Consider the following 18,857-nt stretch of genomic DNA (forward strand, 5'->3'; position numbering starts at 1 on the left):
TCTCTCTCTCTCTCTCTCCCCCTCTCTCTCTCTCTCCTAGTTCCTCCTCCTCTCCTTACTCCTCCTCCTCTTCTTTTCTCCTCCCACCTTAGTTCCTCCTACATATCACCCTTCCTGTTAAGACAAAACTTTTCTCTCAAAATACAATTAGAGCATAACTATACCAATTTGTATCAGTAAGGTACAAGATAGACCTAATACCCAGTCCATCATTTTGTTGACTAACCAGAACCTCTGTCATCTCTCCTAACTAAAGACTTAGTTCTGAACCTGGCTTTTTTCTTGGCTTTAGAATGAATGCCAGCTGAAAACCATCCTCTCAAGTCTTTTCTCTCAAAGTAAATAGCTGGGATTGGTTATGAGACTATAAGTCTTCAACCTTGTCAGAAATCCAGAATGACTGAATTAATGGAAATTATGGGAAGCACAAAGCATAGCTTCTAAAACTTAGCCAATTTATCGAGACCACTGAACACCTGGACAGTCCCTATACTATAAAACATTGGAGCATCCGATCTTCAGCCTTCTGGCCCAGGATCATCTGACAGACCTAGTGATGCAGAATTATTAAGGGCTGATTACTCTGTCTTGGCAGATATAATCAGTCAACTATTCTGCAAGTGTGTCCTTTTCTGGACAGTAATTTGTCTGGAGATGAAAAGAGGCAATTCTTGCCTAGTGGCTGTCTCACTACAACTGGAGTAACTCCAAAGATGCTCAATTTCTTCTTAGAATCCAAGACAGGAAGCTGTCAGGAGCAGATAGGTTCTAATCAAAATGAACCTTAATGCAGAAATGTTGTCATGTCAATTCTGCGGACTTCTGACGTTTTGAAAACCAACTATCCATGTAAGGCAATCTGGACTGTTGTCTGTTAACTCCTCTCAGCTATTTCTAAATAAAATATAGAAAACACCCTAACAATAAACTCAGAGCCATGACTTTGTATAGCTTATGGGTACTCACAAACCATATCCCGAATGTCAAGGTCAGAAGACAACCTGTGGGAGTCTCAAAAATCGAACAGGTCATCAGGTTTGGTAGCAGGTGCCTTTATATGCTGAGCCTTCTCACCAGCCTGTGAAGAAATATCTTCACAGAGGGAATATTTGTTCCTGTATGATTTGTGGGCCAGGACTGTGAGTGGCAAATCAGTGTGTGATGTGTTCCCTGCCTGTGCCTCAGAGAGGAGCTAGTGTTTGTGAAGAGTGCATTGAAAGCAGTGGACATCAGAAGTAGGCACCTCAGCACTGGAGAGATGAGATAGCTCAGCAGTTATAGCTTTTAACTGCTCTCGCAGAAAACTCAGGTTAAATCACCAACATCGAGTTACAAGAGCTCCAATACCCTCTTCTGTCTTCCTCAGGTACTGCAAACACACAGTGCCCATACATACAAATTAAATGTTTTTAAAAAGAGAGATAAATGGGCACTTCTGCATATTTTTTTTATTAAAAACGAAAAGGGGAATAGTGAGTTTGTATTTGGAGAAAGTGGAAAGAAAAATTATTTTTCCAGATAAAGTTTTAAGAGTGTCTCTGCTTCTAATCAAGGGGAAATGTACACATAGAATATTAGAGTTTTCATATAAATGCTGTAGAAGTTATTTGTCCTGGAGCTGGAGAGATGGGTGTGTGGTCAAAGGACTTGCTGTATAAGCAGAAGAACTGGAGTTCAGCTCCCCAAAGCCAGAATAAATGCCATGTGGCTGTGGCAGCCTGCTTGTAACTGCAGCCTAGGAAGGCAGAGACGGGGATTCCCCAGAGCAAGCTGGCTAGAGAGACTAAGCATGTCCACAAGCTCTGGGACCTTTGAGTAAGAGGCCTTGCCTCACTGAATAGAGAGATAGAGAATGATGTCTGATGACAACATTGAGCAGTCACATGGACACGCGTGCACACACACACACGCACACGCACACGCACGAAAATGGAAAAAGGAAGAAGAGTCATCCCGAAGGAGTCTATCTACTCTTATGGCTCAGAGGAATACTCTGTACTGCAGGCCAGGTTTCAACAAGACCCATGAAAGCCCAGGTTGAAAATACATGGCTAGAAATGAGCCATCACGACAGACAGTACAGCCTGTACCCTATGCAGAGATGGGCTGGCTCTGCACTGCTAGTGGTCTGGCTGAAGCTAGATCCTTGGAAACATGCTAGATCTCCATTATTCCTTCACACAAACAAACTAGTAGCATCAAAGAGACAGACAGGTGGGTCTGTGTGAGCTCAAGGCCAGCTAGAGCTATGCAGTTAGGACATGATTTATATATATTTTAGAACATTCTTAACTTAGTCATTTGAAAAATCCTAGAAATGTAGTCTCATTGAGTCCAGGATCGATATTAAAGTTTAATGATAGAAACAGCCCCAGTAGCACTTGACTCAGCATGTTCTTTATTTTGTTGGGAAAAAAAAACCAATAATTTTGTTTGTAATCCAAATGTCAAGTGTATGGAGCTTTATTTTAATTTTTGTCCATTATTTATAGTGTTTACACTTATTTGTTTATTCAAAGGGAGGTACACATGAGTTCCAGGGCACACGGGTGGAGGGCAAAGGACAACTTAGGAGTCTTTTTTCTCTACCGTGTGGGTTCCAGAGATGGAGCTCAAGTTATCAGGCTTGAAGGCAACCGCGTTTATCTGCTGAGCCCTCTCACCAGCCTTGGTTGTTATTTTGAGATGAGATCTCACTGTAATGTCTGGGATGGCCTTGAGCTTCTGTGTTCGCTGGGCTGGATCATCTTGCCTTCACCTGTCACATAGCTAGGATTATGGCACCGTCTTCATGCCTGAATTGGGTTTTCATTTTACTGGAACTCTGTGAAATAGATGTGCAATGTCCTCCTGCATGACTGCAGTGGTTCATAATAGTTTTCAGTTAATATCATCCAGTTCAAGAGTTCAGCTTGAACACTATTACAGTCTTGTAAAAATGTTCCCCGCAGCTTGGTAGTAGCAGTTGCGGTGGGGCAGGGGAGCAGAGGGAGGGTAGTTAGAGGAGAAAGCTGTCAAGGTTGTAGGGTGACAGAATCTTCTAGTAACCTCCATGTTCTGTCATCTTTTAGAGTGAAGCATCAAGTGGAGTACCTGGGTCTCAAAGAAAATATCCGAGTGAGAAGAGCTGGTTATGCTTATCGACGTGTCTTCCAGAAGTTTCTACAGAGGTATCCAATCAGTTAACGCTGGGCTCTGGATTTTATTTTGCTTTATTTTATTGTCCAAATGAGCTTATTTAACCATTTAAACACATATCAAACAGATTTCAATGTAGCCACAGAGTCAGGCATCCATTACACAACTAATTTTATAGTATTTTATTGCTCTGAAGAGAAGTCCTGCTTCCCATAGTCAGTCACTCTGCAGGCAGTCACCCACTTGCTTCCAGTCACTGTAAATTGCCTGAGTCATATATATGTCCTCCTGACTAGCTGCTTTCACATCATAGTGTTTTCCAGAGTCATCAATGGTATAATGCTTCTACATCTCACACTTCTTCATTGGTGAATAATACGCTATTGTATGGATATACCATATTTTACCTATCCATTCATCAGTTGGTAAATATCAGTTGTTTCTATTTTTGGGCCACTATGAATATTGCTACCCTGACAGTTCTGTTCTAGGCCTTGGAGAGGACATATGTTCCAGATCTCCAGGATGTAGACCTAAAAGTGGGACCGCTGAGTCATATGGTAACTCCATGTTTAACTCTTGGAGTTACTGCCAGTCTCTTTTCCCAAGTGGGTGCACCATGTTGCATCTGCACCCACAGAATCTGAAGGTTCCATTTTATACCAGTCTGTGCCAACATATGCTAATATCTGACTAACCTTCCTAGTGGGTGTGAAGTGGCAAATCACTGGCTTTGATTTGCATTTCCCAGATGGAAAAAGATATGCAAATTTTTTCATGAGCTTATTGGTCATTTGTATTTCCTCTTTAGAGAAATGTTCACATTCTTTGCCCTTATTTGGGGGGGGGAGGTGGTCTTTTATGAAAGATATGTTATATATTGCGTCACAGAGTTAGTAAACCATCTGTGGACTGAACTACCAGGTTCAAGGATTTATGTCACGACATGGAAGGGGTGGGGCTGGACCTGACCAGATGGATCAATAGTCTGAAAACAATTGCAAGAAAATATTTAGCAAGGGCCGGGCGGTGGTGGCGTATGCCTTTAATCCCAGCACTTGGGAGGCAGAGGCAGGCGGATTTCTGAGTTCGAGGCCAGCCTGGTCTACTGAGTGAGTTCCAGGACAGCCAGGGCTACACAGAGAAACCCTGTCTCGAAAAACCAAAAAAAAAAAAAGAAAAAAAAGAAAAAAAAAGAAAATATTTAGCCTACCTAAAACACAATCTAGGGCATTTAATTTCAAACACTTTGTTGAATCCATGTTTAGAGTATCTCTATGTAGTCCATGTTATCCTGGACCTTGCTATGTCAACCAAGCTGGCCTTGAACTCACAAAGATCCTCCTATGCCTGCCTCTTCCTCTCAGAGTGTTGGGATTAAAAGCACGGGTTATTATGCTTGACTCATGTTTAAACTGATTTGTATATACCCCTGAAAGTATGTTTGACAAGATTATGTTTTAGTGGTGTCATTCTGTGTTACATGTTTTCAAAATGATAATTTTAGTGTTCTTAAAATATGAAGTTATTCCTTGATCCTTCTGAAGAATTGTTCTATATGTTTAATTTCCCTAAAGAAATAGGATATTGGGAATACCAACTCAGTTGGTAGAGGGTTTGCCTTGCTTGGAGGGAGCCCTAGGTTAAGTTTCCACCATTGCATAAAACCAGGCTTGGTAAGGGCTGGAGAAACGGCTCAGCAGTTAAGAACAACACTTGCTGCTCTTACAGAGGACCAAGTTCAGGTCCCATCACCTAATGGGACATCTTATAGTAACATCTTATAGTTAACTCCTGTCCTAGGGACCCAAATGCTCTTTTCTGACCTCCTAGGATACCAGGCACATATGGAATATATACACATATATGCAAGAAAATTATTCATGCATATTTTTAAAAAATATGTTAAAAAATATTAATAAAACTTTTTTAAAAGTATAATTATAAAAAAGAAAAGGAAAGAAAAATAAAAACAAAACCAAGACTGGGCATGGAGCAAGCAGTACAGCTCTTGGCTGGCTTGCACAGTCCTAGATTCAGTCCCTAGTACCACAAAAAAATTAAAATAAAATTTAAAGGAAATAAAATGTTGGGGACTGGAGGGATGGCTCGGAGGTTAAGAGTATTGACTATTTATTCCAGAGGTCCTGAGTTCAATTCCCAACAACCATATGATGGCTTATAACATTCTATAATGAGATCTGGTGCCATCTTCTGGTATGAAGACATTCCTGTAGGCCGAACACTGTATACACAGAAAATAAATAAAACTTTAAAAAAGGAGAAGGAGGAGGAAGAAGAAGAGGAGGAGAAGGGGAAGAGAGGTAGAGATGGGGGAGAGAAGGATGAAAATTTCTGTAGGCTGAGGCTCAGAGGTTAAAAATACCCTCTGTCCTACCAGAGTTCAGATCCGAGTACCCAGCTCACGAACACTTGTAGATTCAGCTCCGGGGCTCTGACACAGATGCAGGGAAGCTTCTGACTTGGGTGCTGGGGATTAGAACTGCTGAGCCATCTCTCCATCCACCCTCTCCACCACAGTTTTATAAAACGGGATTTCTGGTTGGCCTACCGCTGACCAAGTATGCCAGTAACTCCTAGGACCCTCCTGTCTCCTCTTTCCCACGTTAGGATCACAAGTGTGCCCACCACGCCTGGCTTTTTCATAGATTCACATGACAAGCATTGTACCAACCGAGCCATCTCCATAGCCCAGCTTTGTAAAACTTTTTGTGCTGTTACATGTGTTGAAAGCTGAACAGAGTAGATTTAAGAAGAAAAATAATAACATTTTTCATTGTCTGAAGAATGTCATGGGAACCTTTAGATACCAAGAGAAAAGGAAAGTGGTTTTTCCCCGGGGCATGAACACAGAAACACAAGGATAAGGAGGTGCAGACATACTGTAACAGTTAGCCCAGAAGTGGAAGACCTTTCTAGTCATGGAGATCCATCACCTGTCACTGAGTAAAGTTGAGGGGACCTGGGTACACAGTGTTGCATTCACCTCCAAAACCCCTCTTGCTCCACCAAGTGCCCAGGATCCACCATAAGCAAGACCTCTCTCCCTCACAGGTATGCCATTCTGACCAAAGCTACCTGGCCTGTGTGGAGAGGAGATGAGAAACAAGGTGTCCTCCATCTGCTGCAGTCTGTCAACATGGACAACGACCAGTTCCAGCTCGGAAGGAGTAAAGTGTTCATTAAAGCCCCAGAGTCTGTGAGTACCAGCTGCGGTGCCTTTTCTCCCATCGTGCCTTTGCCAGCTGCAGTGCTACACAGCCCAATGTTGGTACTCCTCTGCCTCATGCTTTTCATGGGCTTTTGGGGGAAGGAAGCCTGTCCCCTCCATATCTCGCCTTCTCCACCAACCTGACTCGATTGTCTCATGGCATTCAGTTATTTGATAAAATATTACCCTATAGAATGGCTTCCTGTTCTCTTTCCCCCTCTACAAGGGCAGAGGCCCAGACTGGTTAAGATGCTTTTATGTAGCATCTGACAGAAGCTGCCCAAAGGTACTGTATTAACAACAAAATACCTGGTAAGCACCCTAAAGCAGGAACCTGTTAGTTTGGCTCCAAGATCCAGGGGATATGGTCCACTGTGGAAGGAGCTTGAGGCACACAGGATCCAGTCAAAAAGGCTGGGAGCCGTGTATGCTGGAACTTATCTTTCTTTTTCTTTTTTATGTCATCTGACACTTGAATTCATGAAATGGTGTCACTCACATGTAGAGTGGGTCTTCCCATGTCTATTAACCTACATAATTCCACTTAGACATGCCCAGATATTTGTTTCCATGGCTACTACAAATCCCATCGAGTCAATGAGGTTAATGCTCATCTCAGGAATAGTGTAAGCTTCAAAGGGACTTGTTTGTGCTGTAAGAAGAGCTCAGGCTACTGTGTCCTCAACTAGATTACACCAAACAGGCCAGTTATACACGGGGAATTCCAGGATAGAAGCTGGAAGACCAGGAGGAGCTGGGGAGAACTCTTAGGGGACAATGAAACAAGAGAAATGTCTATACTTTGAGACCCAGATACCTTGGAGACAGCTATGCGTGCACATTTGCACTTTGTGAACTTACTGGAGGTCTACAGGGGAGTCGTGGCTGTGGGATCCTAGGGAGTGTCTTCATCTGAGGGGAAGCCCAACAAAGCCCTGAGTGACTCTGCCCCCTTAGCTCTGGGGCTGTAGAGTTGCAATGTAGGACATTGCTTTTTAAGTTGGAAAAATTATTAGAACTGAAGTTTGACATCACCTTAGTTTTCTTTCCTGTTGCTGTGATAAAATACCCTAACGAAAGCAGCTTCAGGAAGAAAGACTTCATTGAGTTCCCAGTCCATCATTGCTAGAAAGTCAAGGGAGCAGGAACTGAAAGCAGCTGCTAGTCACACCATATCCACAGTCAATAGCAGACGGCAATGAATTAATGCATGCATGCCTGTGGTATGCCTACTATTTCTACTCTTCACAGTCCACGATCTCCTTCCAGGGAGTAGGCAGATCTTCCCACTTCAGTTAGTGTAATCAAGGTACACTTGCCCCAGATATGCTCATAGGACAACCTTGTCTAGACAATCCCACATTTAAGTCTTGCTTTCCAGGTGATTCTAGACTGTGACCTGCTGACAGAACTAGCCCTCATAGGCGTCATCATTTCTTGAGATTCCTGTAACCACTACTAAGGTCCATTTCCAGGATTAGTGGTGAAAGGGACATAGCTCAGGTGACGGAGTACAGATTTAGCCTGTACAAGCCCTGAGTACATCCACAGCACCACACAGGATGAGCATGTCGTACAAGCCTGTAATCCTAATAGTTGAGTGGTAAAGGCAGGAAGATCAGATCTTCAAGGTCAGCCTCACTTATATAGTGAACTTGAGGCCAGCTTGGGCTACATGAGACCCTGTTGATATTTTTTTTTCTGTGTTGTTAGTGTTCTTGTGTTTTGAAAAAAGAAATGATAGTGAAGTTGGAAATTTTACTCATCAGCCCAAAAGAAATAGCATTGGTATGAATAGTGTTGCAAGAAATAAGCAAATTCTTGCTGGGCAGTGGTGCACAGGCTTTTAGTCTCAGCACTCAAGAGGCAGAGGCAGGTAGAGCTCTGTGAGTTTGAGGCCAGGAAGGAAGGAAGGGAAGAAGGAAGGAAGTCAGGCAGGAAGTCAGGCAGAAAGTCAGGAAGTCAAGCAGGTAAATCTCATAGCAGTCTCCTCTTCCTGATTCCTGTTCCACCTGCAGGAAGAGCCCGAGACTCAGAAGTGTTGAAGGCAGAAGCTGAACGGCAAGGCAAGCCGTGGAAATTATTAAAGAATTACATGGCAGCTGCCAGTAGACCCGTCTATAAGGTCGTGGTAGCACTGCTTCACACTGAGTTATTCCTAGTCTCACAGCAATTTCATTTCCAAATATAAAATGAAAATGTTGTGTCATACACCATTAGGCAACCCACAGAACAGCTAGCTCCTGTTCTATCTAAAACGGACTGGAGTGATTAGTCAGGACAACACGGAGCTCTGACATCTCATAAGGATCACTTTCTGATTTAGAAAATCTTCATGTATAATTAAAACAGCCTCAATAGTTTTCTCTGATTGTTTTTAAATTCTGATTTAATTGAGCTTTGGCATTTATATCAGAAACCTATGTTTATTTTGGTCTTTCTTTAGCTTGCCTTTCTCCCAGCAGCTGTTGGCCATCTCTTGCTTCCCTTTTCTCCATCTCTGAACTTGCACACACATGCACACCTTCTCCCCACCTGCCTCTTCTGCCCACATCCATCCTTGACTTGAAAGCACTGTCTCCAGAGTGTTATGTAAAGCCTGCCTTATGTAGCTGTAGAGATGCTCAGTGGTTACAAGAGCTTCTTGCTCTTCCAGGGACCAAGTTCAGTTCCCAGCACCTCCATCAGGAACTCACAACCACCTCCAAGTTCAGAAGATCTGATGTCCTCTTTGGTCCTCCAGGGGTACACACACTGACACATACACATAAATAAAAATAAGTCTTCAAAACAACAAGGCCATTTTGTGATTTTTGCCCCATATCTTACATGCTTGCCCAATACACATCAAATAATCTCTTTTCTTCAAAAACTGGCTTAAGACATCAGACACCAAAGAATTTATGCTTTGTTCTATGCGACCATGTGTTTGGTTTTTCTCCTGCTCTTTATTCTCAAACCTCAATGATGTCTAACCCCCTGGGCTTTTAAGGGAAGGAAAACAAAAACCAGAGGAAAAAAAAGCCATCTAAACTTTGAAACAATCTCTTGGCTGTTGGGAGCTGTTGGTATCACATCCTTTCTTTCTGATCACCGAGGTATTATGTACATCCCGCCAGATTAGCTCTGAAAAAAATGGGAAACCAGCCTCAGTCAGAAACAGGAAAAACCAAGATGGGGAATATCAATGAGCACTGTCCCAAGGGTAACCATGGAGCTCAGATTTTAAGCATCTGTACAATTGATAAACTGTGAGCCCCATTTTAGGACTGGAAATATGTTCTTTACTCCAGCTGGGCCTACACTGAATGCTGTAGGGTTCAGTGTTCCCCCTTACTAGTATTTGCTGTTCTGGATGTTTTTAGGCAGAGCTGTGACTGGGAGACACTGAATGGTAAGAATGTGGCTCTTATATAAGTAAATGTTCAAATGAACACAGATAACAGCCTCAGCTTCCTGCAAACCAAGTTCCCTTGCTTACTTCTATAAATTTTTAAAGATTTGTGTTAATTTTTTTAAATGTGTGTATGCACCTCAGTGTGGGTATATGTGCAGCTGAGTGCAAGTGCTTGCAAAATCCAGAACAGGATGTCAGAGTCCTTGGAGCCATGAAGTTGTGAGCTTCCTCACATGGGAGCTGAACACCAAAGTCAGACCCTCTGCAAGAGCCATAACCACTCAACTGCCTAGCCTTCTCTCTGGCCCCTTCCCGAAACACTTTCACAATGACTATATATTATCTGTAGAGCTTACAATTGGTCTGTTTTTTTTCCCCACCTTCAATGGCTACATAAACCATTGCATTGGAAGTGGATGAAGAGTTTCCGAAGTTTTACAAGCCGATGAAGTGCAGATCTAGAGACAGCTTTGTTCTGGTGAAAAGGGGCCGGTCACTGCCTAGAAAACTTAGGTCCTCTGTTCAGCCCTGCCCCATCTAGGCCCATCCTTCTCATCCTGAAGTGGACAGGTGTGTGCTGAGGAGTTGAAGGACAGTCTGAAAAGTTCCTGACTATAGTGGATGCCCGGCACACTGTTCCAAAGCACAGCTGACGAGACGATCATCATGAGCTGTCTGCATGACCTGGCTCTCCAGAGTCTGATTTGGGCATTTGCTGTGCCAGCTCTCTGGAGAGTCCAATACTAACTGCTCCAATCTGGTTGCAGCCGCCCTGCACCCTAGCCCATCCTTAGAGACTGCATGAGGCAGGAAGTCTGGACTTCCATGCCACCAAAAGTAGGGCCACCCTCTTCCTACAGCAGCTCAAGCTCAGTTCTGGCAGAAACTGGAAAGTTCTATTCTGAGGCTGTTCATAGCAAGCTACATCCGATCATTTGATCTGGCTACCTGCTTCCTCCTTAGACCAAGGAAGAGGAGTAAGTCAGAGACTGTGAGCAAGGGAAGGTGGAGACCACGTCAGCATGTTTAGACTCAGCCATTTTCCTTCCCATGAAGGGAAGAAACTTAAATAAAATGCAGGTAGTGCTCATAAACAACATCCCACAGCAGTCATTTTAGTTCATAATAGGAGCGGCTTCTTATGTAGTTTTTCAGTGCACTGAGCCTCCTTGGATGAACAAAAGTTGATGTTCAGATGGCCGAGGAGCTGGCTCAGGAGTGAGGAGCACTTGCTGTTCTTGCAGAGGACCTGGGTTCTCACATGGAAGCTCACAGCTATCCTTAATTCTACTTCTGGAGGCTCCAGTGCCCTGTTCTGGCCTCCAAAGGTGCTGGATGTACATGATATACAGACACACACAGGTCACATGGATTGGCTCATACGTGTTCTCTCTGCTATCACAGCTGTTTCTTCTAGAAGAGATGAGAGAGAGGAAGTACGATGGGTATGCACGCGTGATACAGAAAACATGGAGGAAGTTTGTAGCCCGCAAGAAATATGTTCAAATGAGAGAAGAAGGTATTTTCATCATTTTATTTCATCCACTTAACATTTGTAAAAACTTTATCATGTGCACACATGCGCACGTGTGTGTGTGTTTGTGTGTGTGTGTGTGTGCGCGTGCGCTGTGTGCATGCATGCATGCATGTTCTCATGTGTGCCTCAGCTCACAGCAGAAATCAGAGGACAACTTGAAGAGTCAGATCTTCCTTCCACCCTGTGGATCATCAGGCTTTGTAGCAGCGTCTTTACCTGGAGACCCTTCTCCCTAACTCCCAGTGAACAAAGCTTGATAATCAATGTGAGGACCCAAAGTGCTGGTACACACCTCATCCCAACACTCAGGAAGCAGAAGAAGATAGATCTCCGAGTCTGAGGCCAGCCTGGTCAACATAGTGAGACCCTCTCTATCTTAGTCAGAGCTTCTATTCCTGAACAAAACATCGTGACCAAGAAGCAAGTTAGGGAGGAAAGGGTTTATTCAGCTTACACTTCCACATTGCTGTTCATCACCAAAGGAAGTCAGGACTGGAACTCAAGCAGGTCAGGAAGCAGGAGCTGATGCAGAGGCCATGGAGGGATGTTTCTTACTGGCTTGCTTCCCCTGGCTTGCTCAACTTGCTTTCTTATAGAACCCAGGACCACGAGCCCAGGGATGGCACCACCCACAATGGGCCCTCCCCCCTTGATCACTAATTGAGAAAATGCCTTGCAGCTGGATCTCATGGAGGCATTTCCTGAAGGGAGACTCCTTTCTCTGTGATAACTCCAGCTTGTGTCAAGTTGACACACAAAACCAGTCAGTACACTCTCAAAAAATAAAGTAGCTTGATCTTAAATAAGATTACAAACTGTTTCTTACGCTACCTACAGCATGAGGTACCTAATCTCGCATCATGTAGAAACTTTGTGTACTTCACTCTGAGTATCCTCCCCTTCTTCCTGCCTCATTGATCCATCTTCTTTCTGTGCTCTCCTGGGCATCGTAGCCTCAGACCTGTTGTTGAACAAGAAGGAGAGGAGGAGAAACAGCATCAACCGAAACTTCATTGGGGACTACATCGGGATGGAGGAGCGCCCAGAATTGCAGCAGTTTGTAGGCAAGAGGGAAAAGATTGACTTTGCTGACACAGTCACCAAGTATGACAGGAGGTTCAAGGTACGCTCAGTCACCCACCTCTTAAGAGTCACAACCGAGTTCTTATTTACAAGAACAATAGCTTGTGACTTTGCAGGTTGATGAAAAATTGTAAAAAGCCAGATAAGTTAAAAAAAAATAGCACCAACAGTAATCAAGCTCACTATTTGTGTGTGTCCTTCAGAATCTTTTTATGCAGACATATTTGCATGTTTAGTATTGGAAAATAAGGAATGCATTAAATGTTCTTTAATGTCCTGTTTGTTTGTGCTAGGAAGAACTTGCCATACTAATATCTTAATATGAATCACTTTATATACCTGTATAGTATTCTATTTAGTAGAATCTTTACATTTCATTTTTGTTCTGACACAAAATTTCATGTATTTGAGTGGCCTCAAATTCCATATGTAGCCAGACAAGACCTTGAACTTCTGATCCTCTTGCCTTACCTCTGGAGTGCTGAGGTTACAAGTGTACAGCACCATGCTCAGTTTATGTAGTGCAGGGGGTTAAACCCAGGGCTTTGTACTTGTTAAGCAGGCACTCGACCACTTGAGGCACGCCCGCAGCTGACTTTTTAAAAAGCAACTTCTTATATTAGTTAGAAAAAATAATGGAGTAAATAACAGTACTGACTTAATAAGAAAGATATTGTTTTGCTAAAAGGAGGTCATTCCTTGCACCCTGAGAATGGGCTGGCTATGGGGCATGCTTTCAGGTTCCTACACTGTTCTGTAATAAGGTAGTCAGCCATATATTCTAAAGCATATTATTTGTTTATTAATGACTGTCTTAGTTAGGGTGTTATTGTTATAAAAGAGACATCATGACCAAGGCATCTCTTATACCGGAAAACATTTCACTGGGGCCGGCTTACAGTTTCAGAGGTTCAGTCCATGATCATCACGGTGGGAAGCATGGCAGTGTGCAGGCAGACATGGTGCTGGATCTTGATCTGAAGGCAACAGAAGGAGACTATGTCACTGAATGTAGCTTGAACATGGAAGACCTCAAAGCCCGCCCCCACAGTGACACACTTTCTCCAACAAGGCCACACCTCATTATAGTGTCACTCCCTGGGCCAAGCATTCCAACACACGAATCTGTGGGTGCCACTCCTATTCACACCACCACAATGACTATCTGTAAAATGAAAATAGATCAATTTTTTTTATATAATGTGTGGATTCCCAGGGAAGTGTCTACAGACACTGGAGGTTGGCCTATTTGATAACCAGGATGTAACAATCCTTTGTAAAGTCACCATGTTTGAAGGCTTCCCCAAGACTGTCCCTTTACACTTGGTGTCCTGATACCTTATTATAGAACTACATGCAAATGCCATCTTATAAGTTAAAAATAAGTCATGTATCATTATGCCCATGCTTGTCAGCCTCTTCTCTGTCAAGGGGCCTGAGTCTGTAGTCAACAGTAGCCATTTGACACCCAGGACAACATCAGTGGTGTATTGTCACAGTTGTCCCTCTGACCATGTTTGGCTACCTTCTGAAAGTCCCTCTCCTCACAGGGTGTCAAGCGAGACCTGCTGCTAACCCCAAAGTGCTTGTACTTAATTGGAAGGGAGAAGGTGAAGCAAGGCCCGGACAAAGGTCTTGTGAAGGAAGTCTTGAAGCGGAGGATTGAGGTGGAAAGGATCCTATCCGTGTCCCTCAGGTGAGCGGGGAATGGCTGAGGCTGCTTGCATGGCTCTTCTCCACATCACACACCACCTACTGTGCCAACTGACCACCAGGCTCATAATGAAGAGAACAGAATTCTCCTCAAAGAAGACCCAGGGCCAGGATGTAGCTCAGTTGGTATCGTGCTTGGCTAGCACGCAGGCAGTCCTCCCTGGATCCTGTTCTCTGCCCTGCATTAACAGTACTGTCCCAACACTTGAGAGGTGAAGACAAGATGATCTGAAGTTCAAGGTCATCTTGGGCTGAAAAGCTATCCCTCCTGGGATACATGAGACTCTGTCTATGAATCAATCAATCAATGAAAGAAATATATCAAAGAAGGGCTGGAAGAGATGGTTCAGTGAATAAAGATCCTTGCTGCCTAGCCTGATAACCTGAGACTCTCTGTCTCTGTCTCTGTCTCTGTCTGTCTCTCTCTCTCTCTTTCTCTCACACACACACACATACACATATACACTTCTCTTTTTTTTTTTTTTTTTTTGAGAATCTTGTTCTGAAGCCCTGGCTAGCCTGGCACTCACTATGTAGACCAGGATGCTCTTGAACTTGCAGATATCCACCTGCCTCTCCCTCCCTAGTACTGGGATCACAAGTATGCACCGCCATGCCCCATTTATAAACTTTTTTTTTTTTTTTTTGAGACAGGGTTTCTCTGTGTAGCCCTGGCTGTCCTGGAACTCACTCTGTAGACCAGGCTGGCCTGGAACTCAGAAATCCACCTGCCTCTGCCTCCCAAGTGCTGGGATTAAAGGTGTGTGCCACCACCGCCTGGCATTTATAAACTTTTAAAAGTAAAATGTATATGATATCTACCAAAGATTTGAACATTGTAGTCTCAGTGGGTCTTAACGGGATAGGAGTAAGGTTCCGAGACAATTCCACCAATCAAGTAACACTCCTGGCAGTGTCCTTACAACATTTCAGTAATATAGCTCATCTATGTGACAAATCAGGATAATTGCTCTCACTGAAATGGACCCACAGTTCAGGGCTCTGTCCACAGCCTCCCTACTCAGAAAGCAGGGTCTGTACATGCTCAGGTCCCTGATCTACCAGGCTAGAAATTATGTCTGCAGAAGAATAATCCAAAACACATTTGTAGCGTGTCCATCCTTCCTTGTGTCTCTGTGGCTTCTCCTTCTATCTATTCCCAATTTTCCTGGCTAGGCAGGACAGGGAAATTAAATGTTTAAAACACTAACTCAGGATGTGGAAAAATTCTAAGCCAAGAAATATACCCGTGCTCTTCCTCAACAGTACCTCAGGAAGAGCCAGGGGTCTGCGGGGCAGGCTCTGGCTGCTGTCTGGATCATCTCTGTGCTTTGGTTCACTGGCTGTGTTACACCCTGCTGGCCACATCCTTCCTGGCCACCATTGGTGTTCTGATGAACCCAATGAGAAGATGTTCTCTCTCTCTCTCTCTCTCTCTCTCTCTCTCTCTCTCTCTCTCCCTCCCTCCCTCCCTCCCTCCCTCCCTCCCCCCCTCTCCCCCCCCCCTCCCCCTCCCTCCCCCCTCTCCTTCTCCCTCTCCCTCTCTCTCTCTCTTTCTCCTGAGAAGATGCAGGATCATGATGTAACCATGTCAGCCAAAATGTGCTGCCTTTGCATGATAGCTGTTGTGACTAAAAGCTAGGAAGTCACGCCTGGAGCTGTTGTTACGGAAGCCTGACGCCTGGTTTTTCTGCCCTTATTGCCCAGGCCTGTCTTTGGTCCATCAGACTTCATCATTTGATAAGACCCTCATGAAGCTGGCCACCCTCTAGCCAAGCACCTTCTGTCCAGTTACTGCATCTTTAAGGTTTATCCCGTGTTATTGTTTATTCTCCAATTCTTCCTTCTATGGGATAAAACCAGTAAACCTAGTAAAACCAGTTTGCTCTCCATCCCCTCCACAGCATGCATGGTCTGCAAACCATTTCCTTATGGCCTTTCCTTTGTAGAGCTTCCTAGCCTATGGGCTTTTCTCACTCTAAGGGAGAAACCTCTAACGTTTAGTCATGTCTGCACACCACGGCTACCAGGCCTCCCACACTAGGTTATGCCAGCAATTCACAACCATGTTAGTTAAGCAACCAGGAGGATGGTGGGCTATGCAGGATTGAGCCTAACACTGAAATCAATCATGGTAGCATATTCCTGAGTGCTGGTGTAGGTGTGGTTGTGGAGACCTATCTCAAAACACTTCGATGTGGGTGTAAAGAAAGCAGGGAGTAGCTGTCTTGCACTTCAGGAAAAAATATTGCAACATCTGTGTGTTTTTAAGAATTTATGAGACTTACTAGTTGGCTTTTGGTGGAACTAACAATCATCTGATATGTTTCTCTGGTTGAAACTATCAAGTATCCCACAAGCTTGGTCTCTGAGCCCACTAGTAACTCTTATGACCTAAGTGACAGTATGAAGTGGCTCCCAGCCCTCTCTTCAGACAATCCAACCATTCAAAAGCAATTAAGAAGCAGTCTGGGAAACGTGTTCACTAGTAAATATTTGATATGGAAGGTTTAATGCTCATTTCTTTAGGTATGATAATGGTCTCGTGGTTACTTTTATATATAAAGAAACTGTATCTTTTAATGGCACATACTGAAATATTAAGCATACAATTATATAATATTTATATTTTGCAATACTCTTGCTCTTATCCAAAAGGCTGAGAAGAAACATACAGTCTTTGCTTTAAAATCACCTAGTGTGTGTGTAGAAGAAGGGTCTGTAGAATGGATAAATACAAGTCTTCTCTCCTATTGGGTGGGTGCCAGAGATCCAGCTCAGATCATCAGACTTGGCAGCAAGCACCAGCAGCTTCCTCAGTCACATGAGTCTGGAGCCAGCCGAGGCTACAGGGGACTGACTCAATTGGGCTCAGTTGGCAATGTGACTGTTGGTCAAGCAAGAGGACCCGAGTTTGATTCCCCAGCACCCACAGAAAAGCTAAGCACAGTGGCATGCTCCTGGAATCCCAGCATTAAGGAGGCAGAGACAGGAGGATCCCTGGGGCTGAGGTCCAGATTCAGTGAGCGATCTTAACTCAGCGAAGTAAGGTAGAACGTGATTAAGAATGGCACTGGATAAGAGTTTCTGGCGTGTGTGTGTGTGTGTGTGTGTGTGTGTGTGTGTGTGTGTGTGTGTATGAGTGTGTGTGTGTGTGTGTATGAGTGCACGTATGTATGTGAGTATGTATGTGAATGTATGTGTATATGTGAGTGTACACATATAAATATGTGATTGTGTGTGAATGTATGTATGCAGTTGTGTGTGGTTATATGTATATGAGAGTGTGTGTATGTGGTTTGTGTGTGAATGTATATGAGTGCATATGTTTATGTGAATGAGCATGTGCATATGTGTGTGTATGGTGTATAAGTTTGTATGTATGTGTGTATACATATGTTACTGTGTGTGAATGTATGTATGTGATTGTGTGTGAGTATGTGTATGTACGTGTGTATTATGTGTATATGAGTGTGTGTATGTGCATATGTTTATGTGAATGAGCATGTGTCCACATACACAGAGCCCCTCTCACTACGCGCTTTACTGACCTGGAATGGTAATCCGAACTTGCTGCCTGTGATTCAAAATGAATGAGATCTAATTCCTGCCTCTCAGACTCCGTCCACCTATAGAATGGGAAACAGACACCAAGTGCACTTGTGACCTGTAGGCACAGCTTCCAGGAGAATGGAGAGAAAGGACATGGACCTCTTACCTGACAGTCGGCGGGATCCTGAAGTAGGCCCAACATACACAGGGAAGGGAGGTTCTGAATCTGATGCCTTTAGACTAGCAGTTCCCAACCTTCCTGATGCTGCGACCCTTTCACACAGCTCTTCATGTTGTGGTGACCCCCAACCATCACATTATTTTCATTCCTACTTCATAACTGTAAATTTGCTACTGTTATGAATCAGAATGTAAATATTCGTATTTTCTGATGGTCACCACCCACACAGGTCACTGCTCTAGTGTCTCTGGGGGACAGAATTCTGGAAAAGCTTTTTAAAAATTTCATCTGCCTCTTTATCTTCCTCTTTATTTTTTTAAAGGATCATTTATTTCATGGTCAGGAAAAATGGTTAAAGAGACTTAAATAAAGACACACTGGCCAGGCAGTGGTGGCGCACACCTTTAATCCCAGCACTTGGGAGGCAGAGGCAGGTGGATTTCTGAGTTCAAGGCCAGCCTGGTCTACAGAGTGAGTTCCAGGTCATCCAGGGCTATACAGAGAAACCCTGTCTCGAAAAACAAACAAACAAAAAGACACACTGTGTTTGGAAATGACCTTTTGAGCTTAAAACTTCCTTTGGGGCTTTAGTCTATGTTGTAGCAGACACTTTTGAAAAGATGACCTGTTGGTTAAAAGAGTGGAAAAGAACTGTCAAGTGTTGTCAGCAATACAATAAGCCACAGTGGGGAGGAACTCAGAGCCAACTCAGGCAGAAGACCTTTCAGATGACACTACACAGGCAGCTGCTGTAGGGAATTGCATCGTGTGTGTAAAAAAAAAAAAGACAGGGGTGAATCCAAAAACAAGTCTGATTTTGTTTTTAAAGAGTAAATAGACCTAAAGACTTTATTTCTAATCCCAGAAGCCTGGGCTTAGTCGAGGAAGTTTGACTGACTTAAGAGAAGAGCTTTTAAACTTAAGGGTTCATAGCTGAAGTGTCCAAATGCACCTCATGTTCAGATTCGTGCTGCTAATTGGCATGAGTTTTGAGTCTGCTTGCAAGCACACGCACACACACACA

General features: G+C 43.7%; 1 protein-coding gene across 1 annotated transcript in view; it reads left to right on the forward strand.

Moving 5' to 3' along the window:
- The window catches only part of Myo1e (myosin IE), a 191,658-nt gene that overhangs the window by 151,210 nt on the left and 21,591 nt on the right, over positions 1–18,857 (forward strand). Inside the window, exons 18-22 of the mRNA XM_028771305.1 lie at positions 3,072–3,170; positions 6,214–6,358; positions 11,172–11,286; positions 12,258–12,427; positions 13,938–14,083. Of these exons, the coding sequence (XP_028627138.1) occupies positions 3,072–3,170; positions 6,214–6,358; positions 11,172–11,286; positions 12,258–12,427; positions 13,938–14,083 (675 nt within the window). The remainder of the gene's footprint in view (positions 1–3,071; positions 3,171–6,213; positions 6,359–11,171; positions 11,287–12,257; positions 12,428–13,937; positions 14,084–18,857) is intronic.

Source organism: Grammomys surdaster, unplaced genomic scaffold (genome assembly GCF_004785775.1).
Source record: "Grammomys surdaster isolate TR1022 unplaced genomic scaffold, NIH_TR_1.0 206, whole genome shotgun sequence".
Taxonomy (NCBI): Eukaryota; Metazoa; Chordata; class Mammalia; order Rodentia; family Muridae; genus Grammomys; species Grammomys surdaster.